Raw genomic sequence first — 23402 nt, forward strand, 5'->3', positions numbered from 1 at the left:
TGCTTACTTAGCAGATGCTCCACCACTGAGCCACCGTCCCTCCCCTTAGACATATGAACATATATGAACATACGAAGCTGCCTTCTACTGAATCAGACCCTTGGTCCATGAAAGTCAATATTGTCTACTCAGACTGATAGCGGCTCTCCAGGGTCCCAAGCTGAGGTTTTTCACACCTACTTGCCTGGACCCTTTCTAGTTGGAGATGCTGGAGATGGGACCTTCTGCTTACCAAGAAGATGCTCTGCCACTGAGCCACTGTCCCTCCCCAAAGATTATGAACGTATGAAGCTGCCTTCTACTGAATCAGACCCTCGGTCCATCAAAGTCAATCTTGTCTACTCAGACTGGCAGCAGCTCTCCAGGGTCTCAAGCTGAAGTTTGTCATGATTACTTGCCTGGACCCTTTTTAGTTGGAGATGCCGGGGATTGAACCTGGGACCTTCTGCTTACAAAGCAGATGCTCTACCACTGAGCCATCATCCCTCCCCAAAGATTATGAACATATGAAGCTGCCTTCTACTGAATCAGACCCTCGGTCCATCAAAGTGAGTCTTGTCTACTCAGACTGGCAGCGGCTCTCCAGGGTCTCAAGCTGAGGTTTCTCACACCAATTTGCCTGGACCCTTTTTAGTTGGAGATGCCATGGATTGAACCTGGGACCTTCTGCTTACTTAGCAGATGCTCCACCACTGAGCCACCGTCCCTCCCCTTAGACATATGAACATATATGAACATACGAAGCTGCCTTCTACTGAATCAGACCCTTGGTCCATGAAAGTCAATATTGTCTACTCAGACTGATAGCGGCTCTCCAGGGTCCCAAGCTGAGGTTTTTCACACCTACTTGCCTGGACCCTTTCTAGTTGGAGATGCTGGAGATGGGACCTTCTGCTTACCAAGAAGATGCTCTGCCACTGAGCCACTGTCCCTCCCCAAAGATTATGAACATATGAAGCTGCCTTCTACTGAATCAGACCCTCGGTCCATCAAAGTCAATCTTGTCTACTCAGACTGGCAGCAGCTCTCCAGGGTCTCAAGCTGAAGTTTCTCATGATTACTTGCCTGGACCCTTTTTAGTTGGAGATGCCGGGGATTGAACCTGGGACCTTCTGCTTACCAAGCAGATGCTCTACCACTGAGCCACCATCCCTCCCCAAAGATTATGAACATATGAAGCTGCCTTCTACTGAATCAGACCCTCGGTCCATCAAAGTGAGTCTTGTCTACTCAGACTGGCAGCGGCTCTCCAGGGTCTCAAGCTGAGGTTTCTCACACCAATTTGCCTGGACCCTTTTTAGTTGGAGATGCCGGGGATTGAACCTGGGACCTTCTGCTTATGAAGCAGATGCTCTACCACTGAGCCACCATCCCTCCACATCTGAGGAGAAAGGGACACCCTGCTTTAACTCATTTGAAGGCCAATTCCGAAGAGATAGAATGGCTCTGGGAAACATTCTTAGAACTAAAACCAACCCAGTCCATGCAAGCCAATCCAAGTCTTCAGAGTCATGTAGCAGACTCCAGAATGGACAAAAGTGAGGTTTCTAAGCATCAGAATTTGACTTACCTAACTCGCCAACAAGATCAAAGGAGAGAGCTGTTCTGGAGATGAGGGAAGGAAGGACTTTTATACGCTTTTCAGTTGTCTTGGACATGACAGCTTGGTGCGTAAGACAGTCAACCTGATGATTTGTCCATCAACACTATCACAAATGGTTTCTGACAAGTGCCACTTCTGAGCATCTGCCCTCCTTTGGAGCACCTGTTCTTGCACATGCTTGAGATGTACCTCAGATATGTTCCAGCCCTGTCAGGGGGTGGGGGGAAGTCCATTTTGTGGCAAAATCTGGGGGTTATTTATGTATTTATTTCTGTTCCCCTATTTGTACCCCACTCCAGAGCCAGTTTGGTATAGTGGTTAAGTATAGCAGTTAAGACTCTTATCTGGGAGAACCGGGTTTGATTCCCCACTCCTCCACTTGGGTCAGCCATAGCTCTCGTAGGAGTTGTCCTTGAAAGGACAGTTTCTGGGAGAGTTCTCTCAGCCCCACCTACCTCCCAGGGGAGGTAAAGGAGATTGTGACCACTCTGAGACTCTGAGATTCAGAGTATAGGGTGGGATATCAGAACAGACACCCTTTGAAGAAGAAGAAGAAGATATTGGATTTATATCCCACCCTCCACTTCAAAGAGTCTCAGAGCGGTTCACAATCTCCTTTACCTTCCTTCCCCACAACAGACACCCTGTGAGGTGGGTGGGGCCGAGAGGGCTCTCACAGCAGCTGCCCTTTCAAGGACAACCTCTGCCAGAGCTATGGCTGACCCAAGGCCATTCCAGCAGCTGCAAGTGGAGGAGTGGGGAATCAAACCCGGTTCTCCCAGATAAGAGTCCGCACACTTAACCACTACACCAAACTGTCTTTGAAGTAGGTGGGGCTGAGAGAGCTCTCCCAGAAGCTGCTCTTTCAAGGACAACTCTGTGAGAGCAATGGCTGACCCAAGACCATTCCAGCAGCTGCAAGTGGAGGAGGGGGGAATCAAACCCGGTTCTCCCAGATAAGAGTCCATGGACTTACCTGCATACACCTAACTGGCTCTCACTGACCTGTGGACCGCTGAAAATTCCTGGCCAGAGACAGTGAAGAATAGCTGCCAGATAGACTGGACAGTAATGAACTAGTTAGACTAAAGTTCTGCTTTGATATGAGGTGCCTTCAATGTTCCGGGGCGGCGGGGGGATACTATTTTTGTGATCTATGAAAGTATGGATACAGCATATTAGCTCCAGATAAGAACATAAGGGAAGCCATGTTGGTTTAGGCCAATGGCCCATCCAGTCCAACACTGTGTCACACAGTGGGAAAAAAAAACAGGTGCCATCAAGAGGTCCATCAGTGAGGTCAGGACATTAGAGCCCGTTTGGGGTAGTAGTGAAGTGTGCGGACTCTTTTCTGGGAGAACCAGGTTTGATTCCCCACTCTTCCACTTGCACCTGCTGGAATGGCCTTGGGTCAGCCATAGCTCTGGCAGAGGTTTTCCTTGAAAGGGCAGCTTTTGTGAGAGCTCTCTCAGCCCCACCCACCTCATAGGGTGTCTGTTGTGGGGGAGGAAGATAAAGGAGATTGTGAGGCACTCTGAGATACGGAGTGGAGGGCAGGCTATAACTCCAATATCTTCTTCATAATCATCTTCTTCTCCCATTGTTGCCCCCCCCACCCCAAGCACCAAGAATACAGAGTATTACTGCCCCAGACAAAGAGTTCCAACAATTAAAAAAAAGATAAAGATAGTCCCCTGTGCAAGCACCAGTCGTTTTCGACTCTGGAATACACATGAGAACATAAGAGAAGCCATGTTGGATCAGGCCATTGGGCCCTCCAGTCCAATACTCTGTGTCACACCAAAAAAAAACAAGTGCCACCAGGAGGTCCATCAGTGGGGCCAGGACACCAGAAGCCCTGCCACTGTGCCCCCACTCCAAGCATCAAGAATACAGAGCATCACTTGCCCCAGACAGAGAGCTCCAACAATACACTGTGGCTAATAACCACTGATGGACCTCTGCTCCAAATGTTTCTCCAATCCCCTCTTGAAGATAGAATGAGATGCTCCAATGCTCTAATTTTGTTAGATGAAGGGTTCATTTCCTGGCTCTTAAGCCAATGTCCATATTTGGACTTCCCGGATGATTTTGTGAGTAATTCTGACAAAAAAAAACCCTGTCGACGGGAGTTCTTCAGGAAAGAGGGATGATCGTGGTGCTGAGAGATACATCTCGTCAACAGAGTTCAAGCATGAAAGGCGACCATATGTCAATCGAAGTGCAATGCCCAACCTCTCAATTTCTTTTCTGAGAGGGTTGAACCAAACCTGAGATACCTCCAAAACATGTGCTAAAACAGGTCCCAAAATGAGGACGGGTGTTCACTAGTGGCAATACTTAGAAGCCATTTGTGGTAGCGTTAATGGACAAATTATCGGCTTTACTGTCTTACGCACCCAGCTGTCACGGTCAAGACACTTGAAAAGAATATAAAAGTCCTCGCTTCCCTCTTTCCCACAACAGCTTACTCCTTTGGTTCTGCTGTGAAGTTGGGTAAGTCATTTTCTGATGGCTGCAAAAGTTTCCTTCTGTTCATTCTTAATCCTGCTGCATGTATCTGTAGATTGGGTTGGCCAGTTTGGTGCAGTGGTTAAGTATGTGGAAATCTCATCTGGGAGAACCCGGTTTCATTCCCCACTCCTTCATATGCACCTGCTGGAATGGCCCTGGGTCAGCCATAGCTCTCCTAGGAGTTGTCCTTGAAAGGGCAGCTTCTGGGAGAGCTCTCTCAGCCCCACCCACCTCACAGGGTATCTGTTGTGAGGGGGAGGGGGAAGATAGAGGAGATTGTGACCGCTCTGAGATTCAGAGTATAGGGTGGGATATAAATCCAAATGCCAGCTTGGAGTATTATTATTATTATTATTATTATTATTATTATTATTATTATTATTATTATTATTATTATTATTATTATTATTATTATTATTGGTTTCCCTTTGATTCTGTGGTCTCTGCGAAGACATTCTGAAGGAATATAAATGGTGGAGTGCGCAACTCAGCATGTCTGGACATTGGGAGGCACTACATCACCTTGAGTGAGATTCCTCCCTTTGTCTTAACCTGGGAGCTGCCCTCTCTTTCCTCCTTGATCCTCTCACTCTCTCTACATGGCCTTCCATGGAGGCACATGATATCTTTATTATTATTATTATTATTATTATTATTATTGTTGTTGTTGTTGTTGTTGTTGTTGTTGTTGTTGTTGCTGTTGTTGCTGTTGTTGTTGTTGTTGTTGTTAGCTTCTGTTGTTAATTAAGAGCTGCAGGCTACAGTGATTCAGCACTTTGGAAAGGTTTCTTTCCATGGCTTTATAGGTAGATCTCAAAAACTTTTGTGGTTCCTGAGACATAGATGCACCTTTCATCTTTCTATTGCATTCCAGGCTTGGCCATCCAAGAGGAGAAAGATGTCTTGCCATCAACATCAGTATAAGCAGCCTTGCCTGCCTCCTCCTTGTGCAAAGACCTGTTCTCCATGTGTGAAGACATGCTCCTCTCAATGTATGGATCCCTGCCAGCCATGCACTCTCAAGTGTGTGGATCCCTGCAACCCATGTGCTCCCAAGTGTGTGGACCCCTGCAACCCATGTGCTCTGAAGTGTGTGGACCCCTGCAACCCATGTGCTCCCAGGTGTGTGGATTCCTGCAACCCATGTGCTCCCAAGTGTGTGGACCCCTGCAACCCATGTGCTCTGAAGTGTGTGGACCCCTGCAGCCCATGTGCTCCCAGGTGTGTGGATTCCTGCAACCCATGTGCTCCCAGGTGTGTGGACCCCTGCAACCCATGTGCTTCCTCAAAGTGTGTGCAGCCTTGCTACCCATGTCCTCCTCACCAGTGTATAGAGGTCTGTCACCCACAGTGTTCTCAGCCTTGGGAGCCAGCTTGCGTACCGTGTGCTCCAGCTTACCATTGCTGTTCTAAGGTCCGTGAAGTTCCGTGCGCTCCTCGGTGTGTGAACACCTGCACTACCACCTGCGTGGAGCCTTGTGTCCCCGAGTGCAAATAGCTGAGATGATGGAGAGACAACACCCGTGAACCGTGCGAATGGTCGAAGCGAAGAACGGATGACGAAAGCGCAAGGCTGCGCGCACGCTGTGCTGAATCAAAATCCTCCGCCAGATCCTGCGACTGCAAACAACATTCTACAATGTGTATCCATCATGCATATTCAGGCCTCTTCATGAGCATCAGTGGTTCTGCTTTCCTTTCATGGTTTGAAAGGTTTGTTCCTTTTGTGGCATGTATGGGCAAAGACAGAGCCCCTTGAATACCTTGTTTAACAATCCCTGTGGTCTTTGACTCTGGAGAAGGGCCATAGCTTTACTTACTTACTACAGTCTTACTTACTACTTACTACAGTCTTACTACTTACTTACAGTCTTACTTACTACTTACTACAGTCTTACTTACTACTTACTACAGTCTTACTTATCACTTACTTACAACTTTCCTTACTGTTACTACAGTCTTCTAAGCATATCCTGGCAGCTGTGATGGCTTGACCAAGAATAAGGGGATTGGAATAATATCAGTTTAGAGAGAGATGTCCAAACTGTCTCGCCCAATGGCTACTCACCATTAAAACTTTCACTTTACATTGCTTCTTTGTGTTGCATTTTTTGGTTTCCCTTTGATTCTGTGGTCTCTGTGAAGACGCTCTGGAGGGATATAAATGTTGGAGTGCGCAACTCAGCATGTCTGGACATTGGGAGGCACTACATCACCTTGAGTGAGATTCCTCCCTTTGTCTTAACCTGGGAGCTGCCCTCTCTTTCCTCCTTGATCCTCTCACTCTCTCTACATGGCCTTCCATGGAGGCACATGTCTCTGCAGGCCGGACATCATGTGCCAGACAAGCTGGCATTTGTGATAGGAAAAGTACTCTTTATATTAGTCTTTCCGAGAGCCAGTTTGGTGCAGTGGTTAACAGTGATAGACTCTGATATGGAGAACCTGGTTTAAGAACATAAGAGAAGCCATGTTGGATCAGGCCAATGGTCCATCCAGTCCAACACTCTGTGTCACATAAGAACAGAAGAGAACCCATGTTGGATCAGGCCAATGGTCCAACCAGTCCAACACTCTGTGTCACACAGTGGCCCAAAATAATTATATATATAAAATATATAATAATTCCCCACTCCTCCTGCAAATGCAGCTGCTGGGTGATCTTGGTTCAGTCAGTTCTCTCAGAGTTGTTATTTCATGAGTGGTTCACTCTGAGCTCTCTCAGCCCTACCTGTCTCACTGGGTGTCTGCTGCAAGGAAAGGAAGGGAAAGATTTGTAAGCCACTCTGAGACTCCTTTGGCTAGAGAAGGGTGGGGTATAAATCCAACCTTCTCCTTAAAGATCAATACAGTTTTCTCATTTATAAACTAGCCTTTTAGGAGCCAAAGCTCACTTTGCCAGATATCACTGGTTGTCCACATACAGCAGAAACAGAGAATCTTGAGATGATAGGCTCCTTTGTGTCATTTTGGGTTGAAGGGTGGGGATGCTGCTGGTGATTGGTCATCTGATAAGAACATAAGAGAAGCCATGTTATAAATAAAGGATAATGTTATAATAAAGAATATTAGAGCATTGGAAAAAAGTGCAGAAAAGGGCAACAAGAATGATTAAAGCTATCGAACACTTTCCTTATGAAGAAAGATTAAAACGCTTGGTGCTCTTTAGCTTGGAGAAACTTTGACTGCGGGGTGACATGATAGAGATTTATAAGATTATGCGTGGGATGGAGAAAGTAGAGGAAAAAAGTCCTTTTCTCCCTTTCTCACAATACAAGAACTTGTGGGCATTCAATGAAATTGCCGAGCAGTCGGGTTAGAATGGATAAAAGGAGGTACTTCTTCACCCAAAGGTTGGTTAACACATGGAATTCACTGCCACAGGAGGTGGTGGCGGAAACCAGCCAGGGAGGCAGTGAGGCCTCAAAGTTGAACTTGTGGATCTCCTGACAAAAATATGTAATCTTTCATTGACATCTGAGGACTGGAAGGTAGCAAATGTCACCCCCATCTTTAAAAAGGGTTCCAGAGGAGATCCGGATAACTACAGACCAGTCAGTCTGACTTCAATACTGGGAAAGTTGGTAGAAACCATTATCAAGGACAGAATGAGTAGGCCACATTGATGAACACGAGTTATTGAGGAAGACTCAGCATGGGTTCGCAGTGGAGGACGGTAAGCAGTGGAGTGCTGCAGGGCTCAGTACTGGGTCCCATGCTCTTTAACTTGTTCATAAATGATTTGGAGTTGAGAGTAAACAGTGAAGTGGCCAAGTTTGCGGATGACACTAAATTGTTCAGGGTGGCAAGAACCAGAGAGGATTGTGAGGAACTCCAAAGGGATCTGTTGAGTCTGGGTGAGAGGGCGTCAACGTGGCAGATGCGGTTCAATGTGGCCAATACAAGAACTCGTGGGCATTCGATGAAATTGCTGAGCAGTTGGGTTAGAACGGATAAAAGGAGGTACTTCTTCACCCAAAGCCAGCTTCAGGAGGGGGTTAGATAAAAAATATGGAGCAGAGGTCCATCAGTGGCTATGTGTAAGAAGGATTCCTTTAAGCAGTGGAAAGCTAGTCCAAGTGAGATTAATAAAAGGGAACACAGGCTGTGGCAAATCAAATGCAAGACTGATCAGGCAGGCAAAAAGGGACTATGCGGAGCATATTGCAAAAAACATAAAGACCAACAATAAAAATTTCTTCAAATATATTAGAAGCAGGAAACCAGCCAGGGAGGTAGTGGGACCCTTGGATGATCAAGGGGTAAAAGGATTACTGAAGGAGGATAGGAAAATGGCTGAGCAGCTGAATGCATTTTTTGCCTCAGTCTTCACTGTGGAAGATAAGAAGTGTTTGCCCGCTCCAGAACCATTAATTTTGGAAGGGGTGTTGAAAGACCTGAGTCAAATTGAGGTGACAAGAGAGGAGGTCCTACAACTGATTGACGAATTAAAAACTAATAAGTCACCAGGTCTGGATGGCATACATCCAAGAGTTCTAAAAGAACTCAAAGTTGAACTTGTGGATCTCCTGACAAAAATATGTAATCTTTCATTGACATCTGACTCCATTCCAGAGGATTGGAAGGTAGCTGTGATGGAACCGGCCCGATTCTGCCTTCAGGCCCGGTCCCGTCAGCTCCCTATTGAGTCGCCAACTCCTGGAGGGAGCTATGTCTCCTCCTGCCCCTTGGGCGCGCTGCCACCACCTGCTCAGTCCCGGGGTTCAGATTGAGAGGAACAGGACTCCCAATCCCCCTCTCCAGCTGTGAGGCTAGGCCTCCAGGTCCTCTGCCACCCCGCACTTGGGTTTCACAGAGACCTCAGCGCTTCTTTGGGGCACCCCTGGAGGGTTGGCACCTTATCCAACTGCATGCCTTCCCCCTTCCCCGGGGCCCCCTTCTCAACACAGCGTGGTCTAAAGCGGTTTGGGGATCTATGTGGTACAGAGTTTGACTGCCAGCATTTTAAACAGTTTCTCAGTTTGCAGCAGAGGCTCGGGAAGAGAGGCTGCTTGCCTCTGAGCTCCGGCCTGTGGGGGGCCTGCTCAGGAAAATGAGGCCCCCAGGCAGGCAGACAAAGTAAGTCATTCTCTTAGGCAGATCAAGTATAGACCAGGGACAATACGATGCGTTTAAAAACCACCTTTATTTTGTTATGCTGTTTGCTGTGCTAACTTTTTAAATGCAACTGGTTTTGTTTTGTGTTTTTCTTTTCCTATATTTTTCTCTTTTAAATAAATGTTTTTTCTGTTTTAAATGCTGGCAGTTAATCTCTCTGTACCACCTAGATCCCCAGACCGCTTTAGACCACGCTGTGTTAAGAAGGGGCCCCAGGTGAAGGGGGGAAGGCATGCAGTTGGATAAGGTGCCAATCCTCCAGGGGTGCCCCAAAGAAGTGCTGAGGTCTCTGTGAAACCCAAGTGCAGGGTGGCAGAGGACCTTGAGGCCTAGCCTCACAGCTGGAGAGGGGGATTGGGAGTCCTGTTCCTCTCAATCTGAACCCCAAGACTGAGCAGGTGGTGGCAGCGCGCCCAAGGGGCAGGAGGAGACATAGCTCCCTCCAGGAGTTGGCGACTCCATAGGGAGCTGACGGGACCGGGTCTGAAGGCAGAATCGGGCCGGTTCCGCCACAGTAGCAAATGTCACCCCCATCTTTAAAAAGGATTCCAGAGAGCAGATCCAGGAAATTACAGGCAGTCTGACTTCAATGCTGGGAAAGTTGCTAGAAAGCATTATCAACAGAATGATTAGGCACATTGATGAACACAAGTTATTGAGGAAGACTCAGCATGGGTTCTGCAAGGGAAGATCTTGCCTCACTAACCTGTTACAGTTCTTTGAGGGGGTGAACAAACATGTGGACAAAGGAGACCCAACAGACATTGTTTACCTTGACTTCCAGAAAGCTTTTGATAGCTCCTCATCAAAGGCTCCTTAGTAAGCTCAAGAGTCATGGAGTAAAAGGACAGGTCCTCTTGTGGATCAAAAAGTGGCTTATTAATAGGAAGCAGAGAGTGAGTATAAATGGGCAGTTTTCACAGTGGAGGATGATATGCAATGGGGTGCCGCAGGGCTCGGTACTGGGTCCCATGCTCTTTAACTTGTTCATAAATGATTTAGAGTTGGGAGTGAGCAGTGAAGTGGCCAAGTTTGCAGACGACACTAAATTGTTCAGGGAACCAGAGAGAATTGTGGGACGCTCCAATGGGATCTGTTGAGGCTGGGTGAGTGGGCGTCAACGTGGTAGATGAGGTTCAATGTGGCCAAGTGCAAAGTAATGCACATTGGGGCCAAGAATCCCAGCTACAAATACAAGTTGATGGGGTGTGAACTGGCAGAGACTGACCAAGAGAGAGATATTGGGGTCATGGTAGATGACTCACTGAAAATGTCCAGACAGTGTGCGATTGCAATAAAAAGGGCCAATACTATGCTGGGAGTTATTAGGAAGGGAATTGAAAACAAATCAGCCAGTACCAGAATGCCCCTGTACAGGGGTCGTTATGTAGAAAAATAGGTGGTGGAACTCATCCAGGAATTGTTATGCGGCTGCAGTACTATTCAATGGATAAGGAGGTGGAACTCTCAGAAAGGTTCAGGAGCTGTGCTCCTGTGAGCTCCCACTGAATCTGAGGCCTGCCTCTGTATAAAACAATTGTGTGGCCTCATGTGGAATACTATGTACAATTCTAGTCACCGCACCTTAAAAAAGATATTATAGCATTGGAAAAAGTGTAGAAAAGGGCAACTAGAATGATTCAAGGGTTGGAACACTTTCCCTATGAAGAAAGGTTTAAAGCGCTTGGGGCTCTATAGCTTGGAGAAATGTCAACTGCGGGGTGGCATGATAGAGGTTTACAAGATAATGCATGGGATAGAAAAGGTAGAGAAAGAAGTACTCTATTAGCCACAGTGTGTGTGTATGTATAAAAATTTTTGCCACTGTGTGACGCAGAGTGTTGGACTGGAGGGGCCACTGGCCTGATCCAACATGGCTTCTCTTATGTCCTTATGTGACACAGAGTGTTGGACTGGAGGGGCCACTGGCCTGATCCAACAGGGCTTCTCTTATGTTCTTATGTGACACAGAGTGTTGGACTGGAGGGGCCACTGGCCTGATCCAACATGGCTTCTCTTATGTTCTTATGTGACACAGAGTGTTGGACTGGATGGGCCATTGGCCTGATCCAACATGGCTTCTCTTATGTTCTTATGTGACACAGAGTGTTGGACTGGATGGGCCATTGGCCTGATCCAACATGGCTTCTCTTATGTTCTTATGTTCTTATGACTAACTCCATTTTGAGCATTTGCTACTAACCCTGAAACAGAGGCCTTGCATATCAAAGTAGCGACAGAGATGTTACTAACCCCTGCTGGGAATTCTTCTTCATAGTACTAACAAAAGCAACAGCCCTTTGAAGATAGCGCGCCTCAAGGAGAGCCAGCAGGGCTCCTCCGTGAGAAAAGGAACCACAAGAGATAAGAGGGAGGGAAGGTGTTACATGTATCCTAGAAGTGTGAGAATGTAGTATTGTTTAGAAATCCTTTGATGTACACTGCTTAAAGCATTGCTTTTCCTGCCAACTGGTATCAGACCCAATGCTCCTTTGTTCAGAACCTTGAGATATCAAATAAACATCTTAACGTTGTAACAAACGGAAGCTCGTTTACTTTGAACCTCCATCGTCTGACACCTTGGGTCAGTCATAGCTCTTGCAGAGTTAGAACATAAGAGAAGCCATGTTGCATCAGGCCAACGTCCCATCCAGTCCAACACTCTGTGTCACACAGCGGCAAAAAAAAGTTGTTTTTGAAAGGGTAGCTTCTGGGAGAGCTCTCTCACAGAGTGTCTGTTGTGGGCGAGGGGAGGTAAAGGAGACTGTGACCGCTCTGATACTCTGAGATTCAGAGCATAGTTGTTGTTGTTCCGTCGCACAGTCGAATCCGACTCTTTGCAACCCCATGGGCCAAGTCATGCCAGGCCCTCCTGTCTTCCACCATCCTCCAAAGTCTGCTCAATTTTGTGTTAGTTACATCAGTAACCAGCGGTCATTTTGTAGAAAAATAGGTGGTGGAGCTCATCCAGGGATTGTTTTGCAGCTGCACATACTATTCAATGGACAAGGAGGTGGAACTCTCATAAGGAGGAGGTGGAACTCTCAGAAAGGTTCCAGAGCTGTGCTCCTGTGAGTTCCCACTGAATCTGAGGCCTGTCAGTAACGCTGTCCAGCCATCTCATCTTTTGCCATCCCCTTCTTCTTTTGCCGTCTGTCTTTCCCAGTCAGAGTATAGGGCGGGACATAAAACCTATATCCAATATCCTCCTCTTCTTGTTTTCTGTGACCCCAGAAGGCAGGACCAGAACCAATGGGTTGAAATTAAATCGAAAGAGTTTCCGGCTCAACATTAGGAAGAAATTCCTGACCGTTAGAGCGGTTCCTCAGTGGAACAGGCTTCCTCCTTGGGAGGTGGTGGGCTCTCCTTCCTTGGAGGTTTTTCAACAGAGGCTAGAGGGCCATCTGACAGCGATGAAGATCCTGTGAAATTAGGGGAGGTGTTTGTGAGTTTCCTGCATTGTGCAGGGGGTTGGACTAAATGACCCTGGAGGTCCCTTCCAACTCTATTCTTCTTCTTCTCTGTATCTTCAATGGATCTAGCATGGCTTCACACTTCTAGTGTCCTGGACTTGTCTTGAAAGCAACCATTTCAAGAGAAGTCCAGAACAATAGAAGTGTGGAGCCATGCTAGATCCATTGGAGATACAGAGCAGTGCCAGCTGAAATACTTTATCCTTTGGTGAGCTGCCTGGAGAAGAATGCACGGGATGGAGAAAGTAGAGAAAGAAGTCCTTTTCTCCCTTTCTCACAATACAAGAACTCGTGGGCATTCGATGAAATTGCTGAGCAGACAGGTTAAAACGGATCAAAGGAAGTCCTTCTTCACCCAGAGGGTGATTAACATGTGGAATTCACTGCCACAGGAGGTGGTGGCAGCCACAAGCATAGCCACCTTCAAGAGGGGCTTAGATAAAAATATGGAGCAGAGGTCCATCAGTGGCTATTAGCCACAGTGTGTGTGTATGTATAAAATTTTTGGCCACTGTGTGACACAGAGTGTTGGACTGGATGGGCCACTGGCCTGATCCAACATGGCTTCTCTTATGTTCTTATGTTAATTGATTCCGAAAGCAGACGGAAGTCTGCTTGCAACCACACCTGTTTGGGAATTGCAGTCACACCTGTTTGGGAATTACTGGACTTCAGGAAATCCTACAAACAAAGAAAGAACGTTGCACGTCGTCTTTGTAAATATTTCTAGAATGGATTAGTAAAAACTCTCACAGAGTGTTTAATAGTCATGTGCCTTACTCACACCCGTGAGCTCTCTGGTTGGTCGTGTTTGGGATCCTTGGTTGGAAGACAGAGATATCTCTTTCTTGATCTTGGTGTTCAGTGAACACTAAGTTTTATGCTCTGAGTTTTTTTTTTTCTGTTATTCCGTTTCATGGTTCAATAAAATAGACTTTAGTTCTAGTTCTTGTCCTCTTCACTTGAACTTAGGTGTGTGCAAGATTCCCCCCCCCCCCTAAAAATCTGAAATCATTCCCAATCATAACAATTCACATTCTTTCGTGCTCACATCCACATTCATAATTCACACTCATAATTCATTACAACGCCATGCTAAAGAAAATCAGCCCAGAACAGGGATGGCTAAACTTGCTTCAGGTAAGAGCCACAGAGAATGAACATCAGATGTTTGAGAGCTGGAAGACATGAATGTCAGATGTTTGAGAGAAAGAAAGAAAGAAAGAAAGAAAGAAAGAAAGAAAGAAAGAAAGAAAGAAAGAAAGAAAGAAAGAAAGAAAGAAAGAAAGAAAGAAAGAAAGAAAGAAAGAAAGAAAGAAAGAAAGAAAGAAAATAGATGGAAGAGGGGGAGGAAGGAAGTAGAAAGAAGTAGTTTTCTCCCATTCTCACAATACGAGAACTCGTGGGCATTCAATGAAATTGCTGAGCAGTCGGGTTAGAACGGATAAAAGGAAGTCCTTCTTCACCCAAAGGGCCATTAACACGTGGAATTCACTGCCATAGGAGGTGATGGCAACTACATGCATAGACAGCTTCAAGAGGGGATTGGATAAACATACGTAGCAGAGGTCCATCAGTGGCTATTAGCCATAGCGTATTGTTGGAACTCTCTGTCTGGGGCAAGTGATGCTCTGTATTCTTGATGCTTGTGTGGCGGGGGGGCACAGTGGGAGGGCTTCTAATGTCCTGGCCCCACTGATGGACCTCCTGATGGCACCCGGGGGTTTTTTTTGGCTAATGTGTGACACAGAGTGTTGGCCTGGATGGGCCACTGGCGTGATCCAACATGGTTTCTCTTATGTTCTTAAGAAAGCAAATTTAACTTTAAACGAATTGTCCAAGTTGCTAGCTGGCTTGGTTTGGAGAAGTGATTTAAAGAAAGAAATGTTTTCTCCAAGCCAGCTGCTTGGAAGGTAGGGGCTTTGAGAGCCCCACAATATATATCAGGGGTGGCCAACGGTAGCTCTCCAGATGTTTTTGCCTACAACTCCCATCAGCCCCAGCCATCGGCCATGCTGGCTGGGGCTGATGGGAGTGGTAGGCGAAAAACATCTGTCGAGCTACCGTTGGCCACCCCTGATATATGTGAAAGAGAGCCACATCTTCCGCAGTCAACTTTTCCTAAACTGAAGATGGGAAGGAACACCTGTTTTAAAATCATTTGATACCCCCATTCCGAAGGGAACAGCCATGGAGACCATTCTTAGGACTAAAACCAACCCAGCTGTCAGCCCAATTGTCAGACAAACACAGCAGACTTACGAACAGACAAAGGCTGACATTTGTAGCCATCAGAAAGCGACTTACCTAAGTTGCGAAAAAGAGCAAAGGAGTGAGCTGCTCAGGTGATGACTAAAGCAAGGACTTTTCTATGGCTTCCAAATGGCCTGAATCTGACATCTTGGTGCGTCAGACAGTCAAACTGATCATTTGTCCATCAGCAATACTGCAAAAGGTTTCTAACGATTGCCACTTGTGAACATCTGCCCTCCTTTGGGGACCTGTTCTAGCACATGCCTGAGATGTACCTCAGGTTTCTTCCAGCCCTATCCAGGGGGCGGGGGGGGGGGGGAAGTCCATTCTATAATGTAAAGTTGGGTTAAACAATCTATTATTATCAGGAAGGGTTATATGACTCAATGGTAGCACTGGTTTTGCTCATAAAATTCCCATGTTCCATCTCTTTCAGGTGAAACAGCCCTTCTCTGGCCTGCAGATAAGAACATAAGAATATAAGAGAAGCCATGTTGGATCAGGCCAATGGCCCATCCAGTCCAACACTCTGTGTCACATAAGAACATAAGAGAAGCCATGTTGATGTTGGATCAGGCCAGTGGCCCATCCAGTCCAACACTCTGTGTCACATAAGAACATAAGGGAAGCCATGTTGGATCAGGCCAGTGGCCCATCCAGTCCAACACTCTGTGTCACATAAGAGCATAAGGAGAAGCCCTGTTGGATCAGGCCAATGGCCCCTCCAGTCCAACACTCTGTGTCGCATAAGAACATAAGGGAAGCCCTGTTGGATCAGGCCAGTGGCCCATCCAGTCCGACACTCTGGGTCACATAAGAATATAAGAGAAGCCATGTTAGATCAGGCCAATGGCCCACCCAGTCCAACACTCTGTGTCACATAAGAACATAAGAGAAGCCATGTTGGATCAGGCCAGTGGCCCCTCCAGTCCAACACTCTGTGTCACATAAGAATATAAGAGAAGCCCTGTTGGATCAAGCCAGTGGCCCATCCAGTCCAACACTCTGTGTCACATAGGAAAATAAGAGAAGCCCTGTTGGATCAGGCCAACGGCCCCTCCAGTCCAACACTCTGTGTCACATAAGAACATAAGAGAAGCCCTGTTGGATCAGGCCAGTGGCCCATCCAGTCCAACACTCTGTGTCACATAAGAACATAAGAGAAGCCATGTTGGATCAGGCCAATGGCCCATCCGGTCCAACACTCTGTGTCACATAAGAACATAAAAGAAACCATGTTGGATCAGGCCAATGGCCCATCCGGTCCAACACTCTGTGTCACACAGTGGCCAAAAAACCCAGGTGCCATCAGGAGATCCATCACTTCATCAGGAGGTCATGTTCATTCTGGTCCTCTGAGGTGTCTGGGTATCTGCCATCCACATGGCCTTCCCAACACCCAGAAGGGCTTCTCTCTCTCTTTCTCTCAGTTCAGCCACTGCCACCACATAGTCAGAGCGGCTCATAATCTCCTTTACCTTCCTCCCCCACAACAGACACTCTGTGAGGTAGATGAAGATATTGGATTTATATCCGAAGAGTCTCAGAGCGGCTCACAATCTCCTTTTCCTTCCTCCCGCACAACAGGCACCCTGTGAGGTGGGTGGGGCTGGAGAGGGCTCTCACAGCAGCTGCCCTTTCAAGGACAACCTCTGCCAGAGCTATGGCTGACCCAAGGCCATTCCAGCAGGTGCAAGTGGAGGAGTGGGGAATCGAACCCCGTTCTCCCAGATAAGAGTCCGCACACTTAACCACTATACCAAACTGGAGATTAGAACAACTCCTTCCAAGGTCACACTTAACCAAAACACTGCTGGAAGAATAAACATTGGCAAACAGCCCAGAAACCAAAACCACCAGATTAGATAGATAGATAGATAGATAGATAGATAGATAGATAGATAGATAGATAGATAGATAGATAGATAGATAGATAGATAGATAGATAGATAGATAGATAGATTTTTAAAATCCACAATACCCTTTAAAAAAGATCTTCATTACCTACAACTCCCATCAGCCCCAGCCATCAGCCATGCTGACTGGGCTGATGGGAGTTGTAGGCAAAAAACATCTGAAGAGCTACCGTTGGCCACCCTGGCCTAAAGCATCGTTGATGTGAGTTCTTGAGGAATACAGGATGATCATGATAGTGATGAATACATCTTTTCGCCAGCATTCAAGTGTGAAAGGCAGACCGGTGTTGTTGATTGAAATGTGCAACTGGAGCATGTGCTAAAACAGGTCTTGCGATGAGGGCAGGTGTTCACTAGTGGAAGTCCTTAGAAGCCATTTGTGGACACGTTGATGGACAAATCACCAGTTGGATTGTCTTACACGCCAAGCTGTCATGCTCAGGACAGTCGAAAAGAATATAAATGTCCTCCCTTCCCTTTTCCTCAGAACATCTTACTCCTTGGATCTTGTTGGCAAAGTTGGGTAAGTTGATGTCTGATGGCTACAAATGCCAATCTTTCTCTACTCTTGCTTCTGCTGCCTGCATCCAAAGACTGGGTGGGCATACTCAGAATAGGTTGCTTTCAATCTTCAGAATGTTTCCATGGCTGCTCCGTCTCTTTGGAAAGGAAGGTCAAAAGAGTTTAAGAGCACCGTTGCTTCCCTTCTTAAGTCTTGGAAAAAGTTCACAGCACAGATATTTGTAGAACATCTGGGAGTTTTCTTTTTTCTTTTTTTTTAGGAGTAGCATGAGGCATTACTGACTTATTGTATATGGAACATTATGTTTGGGTACTACTTTGAGGCAGTATGTCAAGTATGTCATGCGGACAAAGGAAACCGAACAGATGTTGTTTGCCTTGACTTCCAGAAAGCTTTTGATAAAGCTCCTCATCAAAGGCTCCTAAGTAAGCTCAAGAGTCATGGGGTAAAAGGACAGGTCCTCTTGTGGATCAAAAACTGCCTAATTAATAGGAAACCAGAGAGTAAGTATAAATGGGCAATTTCCGAAGTGGAGGACGGTAAGCAGTGGGGTGCCACAGGGCTCAGTACTGGGTCCCATGCTCTTTACCTTGTTCATGTAATGATTTGGAGTTGGGAGTGAGCGATGAAGTCGCCAAGTTTGTGGATGACGCTAAATTGTTCAGGGTGATGAGAACCAGAGAGGATTGTGAGGCACTCCAAAGGGATCTGTTGAGGCTGGGCGAGTGGGTGTCAACATGGCAAATGAGCTTCAACGTGGCCAACTCCAAGGTAATGCGAATTGGGGCCAAAAATCCCAGCTATAAATACCAGTTGATGGGGTGTGAACTGGAGGAAACCGACCAAGAGAGAGATCTTGGGGTCATGGTAGAGAACTCACTGAAAATGTCAAGATGGTGTGCAACTGCAATAAAAAAAAAGGCCAGTGCTATGCTGGGAATTATTGGGAAAGGAATTGAAAACAAATCAGCCGGTATCATAATGCCCCTGTATAAATCGATGGTGCGGCCTCATTTGGAGTACTATGTACAATTCTGGTCACCGCACCTCCCAAAAGTTATTGTAGCATTGGAAAAAGTGCAGTAAAGGGCAACTAGAATGATTCAAGGTTTGGAACACTTTCCCTATGAAGAAAGGTTAAAACGCTTGGGGCTCTTTAGCTTGGAGAAACGTTGACCGAGGGGTGACATGAGAGAGGTTTGCAAGATTATGCATGGGATAGAGAAGGCAGAAAAAGAAGTATGCTATTTTTTTTATCTAGTCTTTTTTTCTAATGTGCATTGCTCTTGACGGATTTTTTTCCCCCTGGTGCATTAATAACTGTCTAGTGTTTCCTGGATTTGTTTCCATCAGCAGCAAAAAAGCGCTAGGCTTCATGGACTGAAAACTTCTCAAATGTTGCTTTTACAGGCAAAGCTACCTGCAGTCACATTGGGATTTTCTTCCTTCTGAATACTTTGCTCTCATAAAAAACAAGACTCTATATCAAGGGTGGCCAACGGTAGCTCTTCAGATTTTTTTGCCTACAACTCCCATCAGCTGGCGGATGGCTAGGGCAGATGGGAGTTGTAGGCAAAAAACATCTGGAGAGCTACCGTTGGCTACCCCTGCTCTATATCTTATTATTTCACTCGCAGTTGCTACATTTTGTTAGTTGCCTTTGATAACAGGAGTTTGAGCTTCCCCACCCACTGTCCTTTAGGTTTCTTCATACATTAAGACAGGACTTTTTTTTGTAGCAGGAATCCCTTTGCATATTAGGCCACAACCCCTGATGTAGCCAATCCTCCAAGAGCTTACATGGCTCTTAGTACAGGGCCTACTGTAAGCTCCAGGAAGATTGGCTACATCAGGGGTCGGTGGCCTAATAGGCAAAGGAGGTCTTGATAGAATTCCTTACAGGACTCTTAGTACAGGGCCTACTGTAAGCTCCAGGAGGATTGGCTACATCAGAGGGGTGTGGCCTAATAGGCAAAGGAGGTCCTGCTAGAATTCCTTACAGGGCTCTTCATATAGAGCCTACTGTAAGCTCTTGGAGGATTGGCTACATCAGAGGGGTGTGGCTTAATAGGCAAAGGAGGTCCTGCTAGAATTCCTTACAGGGCTCTTAGTACAGGGCCTACTGTAAGCTCCAGGAGGATTGGCTGCATCAGGGGGGTGTGGCCTAATAGGCAAAGGAGGTCCTGCTAGAATTCCTTACAGGGCTCTTCATACAGGGCCTACTGTAAGCTCTTGGAGGATTGGCTACATCAGAGGGGTGTGGCCTAATAGTCAAATGAGGTCCTGCTAGAATTCCTTACAGGGCTCTTCGTACAGGGCCTACTGAGAGCTCCAGGAGGATTGGCTACATCAGGGGATGTGGCCTAATAGGCAAAGAAGTTCCTTCTACAAGAAAAGCCCTGCTAGGGCTGCCAACTCCCTGGTCCAGGGGGGAATTTCCCGCCTGGGAGGTTCTCAACCCTCCCAGGCAGGAAATTCCCCCCTGGACCGGGAGTTGGCAGCCCTAGCAGGGCCGGCCCACATCGGGCTGACGGGGGGAACCTCCCCCTGCGATGACATCACCCAGAATTGGGAGGCTAAAAACTCTACTGTACTTTTGCATCATAGAGTTTTAACCTCCCAAATGGCTAGAGCATCTGGGAAACCTATAGAGTTTTCCTGGAAATGCCTAGAGCAACCCCCGCATGGTCGCCGCCATTTTATGATGTCACTTCCGGGCGACGTCATTCATTGTGCGCGGGGGGATGAAGAGGACTTGGCAACCCTAAGCCCTGCATTAAGAACATAAGAGAAGCCATGTTGGATCAGGCCAGGGGTGGAATTCTAGCAGGAACTCCTTTGCATATTAGGCCACACACTCTTGAGTTCTATGTGCAGTTCATTTGGAGTACTGTGTGCAGTTCTGGTCGCCACACCGAAAAAAGGATATTATAGCATTGGAGAAAGTCCAGAAAAGGGCAACTAGAATGATTAAAGGGCTGGAACACTTTCCCTATGAAGAAAGGTTGAAACGCTTGGGACTCTTTAGCTTGGAGAAATGTTGACTGTGGCGTGACATGATAGAGGTTTACAAGATAATGCATGGGATGGAGAAAGTAGAGAAAGAAGTATTTTTCTCCGTTTCTCATAATACAAGAACTCGTGGGCATTCGATGAAATTGCTGAGCAGACAGGTTAAAACGGATAAAAGGAAGTACTTCTTCACCAAAGGGTGATTAACATGTGGAATTCACTGCCACAGGAGGTGGTGGTGGCCACAAGCATAGCCACCTTCAAGAGGGGTTTAGATAAAAATATGGATCAGAGGTCCATCAGTGGCTATTAGCCACAAAAAAAAATTGCCACCCAACATGGCTTCTCTTATGTGACACAGTGTTGGACTGGATGGGCCACTGGTCTGATCCAACATGGCTTCTCTTATGTTCTTATGTGACACAGAGTGTTGGACTGGATGGGCCACTGACCTGATCCAACATGGCTTCTCTTATGTTCTTATGTGACACAGAGTGTTGGACTGGATGGGCCATTGGCCTGATCTAACATGGCTTCTCTTATGTTCTTATGTTCTTGATGAAACCAATCCTCCAAGAGCTTACAAGGCTCTTTTTTGTAAGCTCTTGGAGGATTGGCTACATCAGGGGTGTGTGGCCTAATATGCAAAGGAGCTCCTGCTAGAATTCCCACCCCTGGATCAGGTCAACGGCTCATCCAGTCCCACACTCTGTGTCACACAGTGGCCAAAAAAACCAGGTGCCATCAAGAGGTCCATCTGGGGGCCATTAGTCAAGTGCGTAGATAAAAAAAACCCCCAGCATTTCTCCTAAGCTGACTCCTGCAGGCTGGTCACTCTGTTATTGCGCTGGCGACTGGCTTCTATTGTAAATGAAGAGCTGCAGGCTGCAGCGATTCAGCCGGTTTGTTAATTTATTTTATTTATTTAGCAGATTTCTATTCCGCCCTCCCCCATATGGGGTCAGGGCAGATTACAAGCATAAAAACAATTAAAATATAACAATACAATTAATACAACCGCACAACTCAATAAAAGTGCAATACAGGCGGGACGGGCACATTTTGCAGATGAAACACAATTATTGGTCCGAATATAATAATTCAGACGGTAAGTCATTGTAGGGGAAGGGAGTAGACGGCTGAAGCATACGAGGAAAGAGGAGGACGCCCGCTTGCCTCAACCGAAGGCCCAGCAGAACAGCTCCGTCTTACAGGCCCTACAGAATGGCAATACGTCCGGTACTGCCCAGATATCCATGGGGAGCTGATTCCACCAGGCCGAGGCCAAAAAACCCTGGCCTTGGTTGAGGCAAGATGAACATCCTTTGGGCCAGGGATGGCCAAAAGATGTTGATTGGCAGATCACAACAGTCTTTGGGGCTCATATGGTGAGAGGTGGAGAGCCAGTTTGGTGTAGTGGTTAAGTGTGCGGACTCTTATCTGGGAGAACCGGGTTTGATTCCCCACTCCTCCACTTGCACCTGCTGGAATGGGGTTGGGTCAGCCATAGCTCTGGCAGAGGTTGTCCTTGAAAGGGCAGCTGCTGTGAGAGCCCTCTCCAGCCCCACCCACCTCAAAGGAGATTGTGAGCCGCTCTGAGACTCTTCGGAGTGGAGGGCGGGATATAAATCCCATATCTTCATCTACCTCACAGGGTGTCTGTTGTGGGGGAGGAAGGTAAAGGAGATTGTGAGCCGCTCTGAGACTCTTCAGAGTGGAGGGCGAGATATAAATCCAATCTTCTTCTTCATATGGGGAGAGGCGGTTTTGAAAAGTTTGTTTTCATAGCTCGGCTTTATGGGTAGATCTCAAAACCGTGGTGGGGTCTGTGACTCCTGAGGCATAGATGGATGTGTGTGTAATCTTTCTATTGCATTCTAGGCTTCATCGTCCAAGGGGGAAAAAAGAAAGATGTCTTGTCACCGACACCAGTGCAAGCAGCCTTGCCTGCCTCCTCCTTGCGTGAGGACGTGCTCCCCGTGTGCACAGCCATGTGCTGCCCAGTGTGTGGATTCCTGCAACCCGTGTGCTCCCAGGTGTGTGGAGCCCTGCCACCCGTGCCCTCCTCGCCAGTGCGTGGAGGTTTGCCAACCCCAATGTCATCAACCATGCATCCCAGCTTGCCCGCCGTGTGCTCCTCAGTGTGCAAAAGTGTGCGCTACCACCTGTGTTCCCAAGTGCATATGATGTCGGCAACGCCAGCAAACCGAGAACGGCCAAGGAAAGAACGGATGACGAAAGCCCCGGGTTGTGGGCTGAGCGAATCTCTCTGCCAAATTCTGAAGCGACAAACAAGGAACCATTTCTGCGATGGCTATCTAAAGCCTGCGAATTAACTCCTCTTCAGCTGTATCACTGATTCCGCTTTCCTTCCCTGCTCGATGGCTAGAAACTCCCTTTGTTGAAAGGGCTGGTCATTCCACGTCAAAAAAATATTGTTTGTATTGCTCCTGCGATCCACTTTATTATGCTACCAATCATAACTGTGCTGGAAGAGTTTCAATGTGTACCCAGATTTCCAAGCTGTCTTTCTCTATGGCTATTGCTCATTAAAACTTTCACTTCATATCATTTCTTTGTGGCGTATTTTTGGGGGAATTGTTGAAATTCTCTGTCTGGGGCAAGTGATGCTCTGTGTTCTTGGTGCTTGGGAGGGACAACAGAGTGAGGACTCATAGTGTCCTGGCCCCACTGGTGGACCTCCTGATGGCACCTGGGTTTTTTTGGCCACTGTGTGACACAGAGTGTTGGACTGAATGGGCCATTGGCCTGGTCCAACATCACTTCTCCTATGTTCTTATTATTTAGTGTTCTGTGAATGCACCCACAAACAACAGAGCCAACCCAGTGAACTATATATGCTTTGGCTGAGTAGAGCACGTCCCCCTGAGTTGGCGGCAATCCCTCCTATTGGTTTCTCCAGGATCCTTCATTTGCATTTCCTGGAAGAAATGCCTTGCATCCTGATTGGCCAGTTCTAGGAAAACAGC

At 46.9% G+C, this 23402-nt stretch overlaps 1 protein-coding gene and 2 non-coding genes across 3 annotated transcripts; 1 reads left to right on the forward strand and 2 right to left on the reverse strand.

Moving 5' to 3' along the window:
* Nucleotides 1-414: 414 nt before the first annotated feature.
* Nucleotides 415-489, reverse strand: TRNAT-UGU (transfer RNA threonine (anticodon UGU)). Its single transcript has one exon. It is a non-coding gene; the product is annotated as a tRNA-Thr (tRNA).
* An 813-nt stretch (nucleotides 490-1302) lies between these two features.
* On the reverse strand, nucleotides 1303-1377 carry TRNAM-CAU (transfer RNA methionine (anticodon CAU)). The gene has a single exon. It is a non-coding gene; the product is annotated as a tRNA-Met (tRNA).
* Nucleotides 1378-5015: 3638 nt separating this feature from the next.
* On the forward strand, nucleotides 5016-10722 carry LOC132585113 (small proline-rich protein 2D-like; the record flags this gene model as incomplete). The annotated part of the gene is made up of 2 exons (XM_060256904.1): nucleotides 5016-5467; nucleotides 10707-10722. Coding segments are annotated over exons 1-2 (468 nt in total), but the record flags the coding sequence as incomplete, so codon positions are not given.
* Nucleotides 10723-23402: the final 12680 nt, after the last annotated feature.

This window comes from Heteronotia binoei, chromosome 1 (assembly GCF_032191835.1).
Source record: "Heteronotia binoei isolate CCM8104 ecotype False Entrance Well chromosome 1, APGP_CSIRO_Hbin_v1, whole genome shotgun sequence".
Lineage (NCBI taxonomy): Eukaryota > Metazoa > Chordata > Lepidosauria > Squamata > Gekkonidae > Heteronotia > Heteronotia binoei.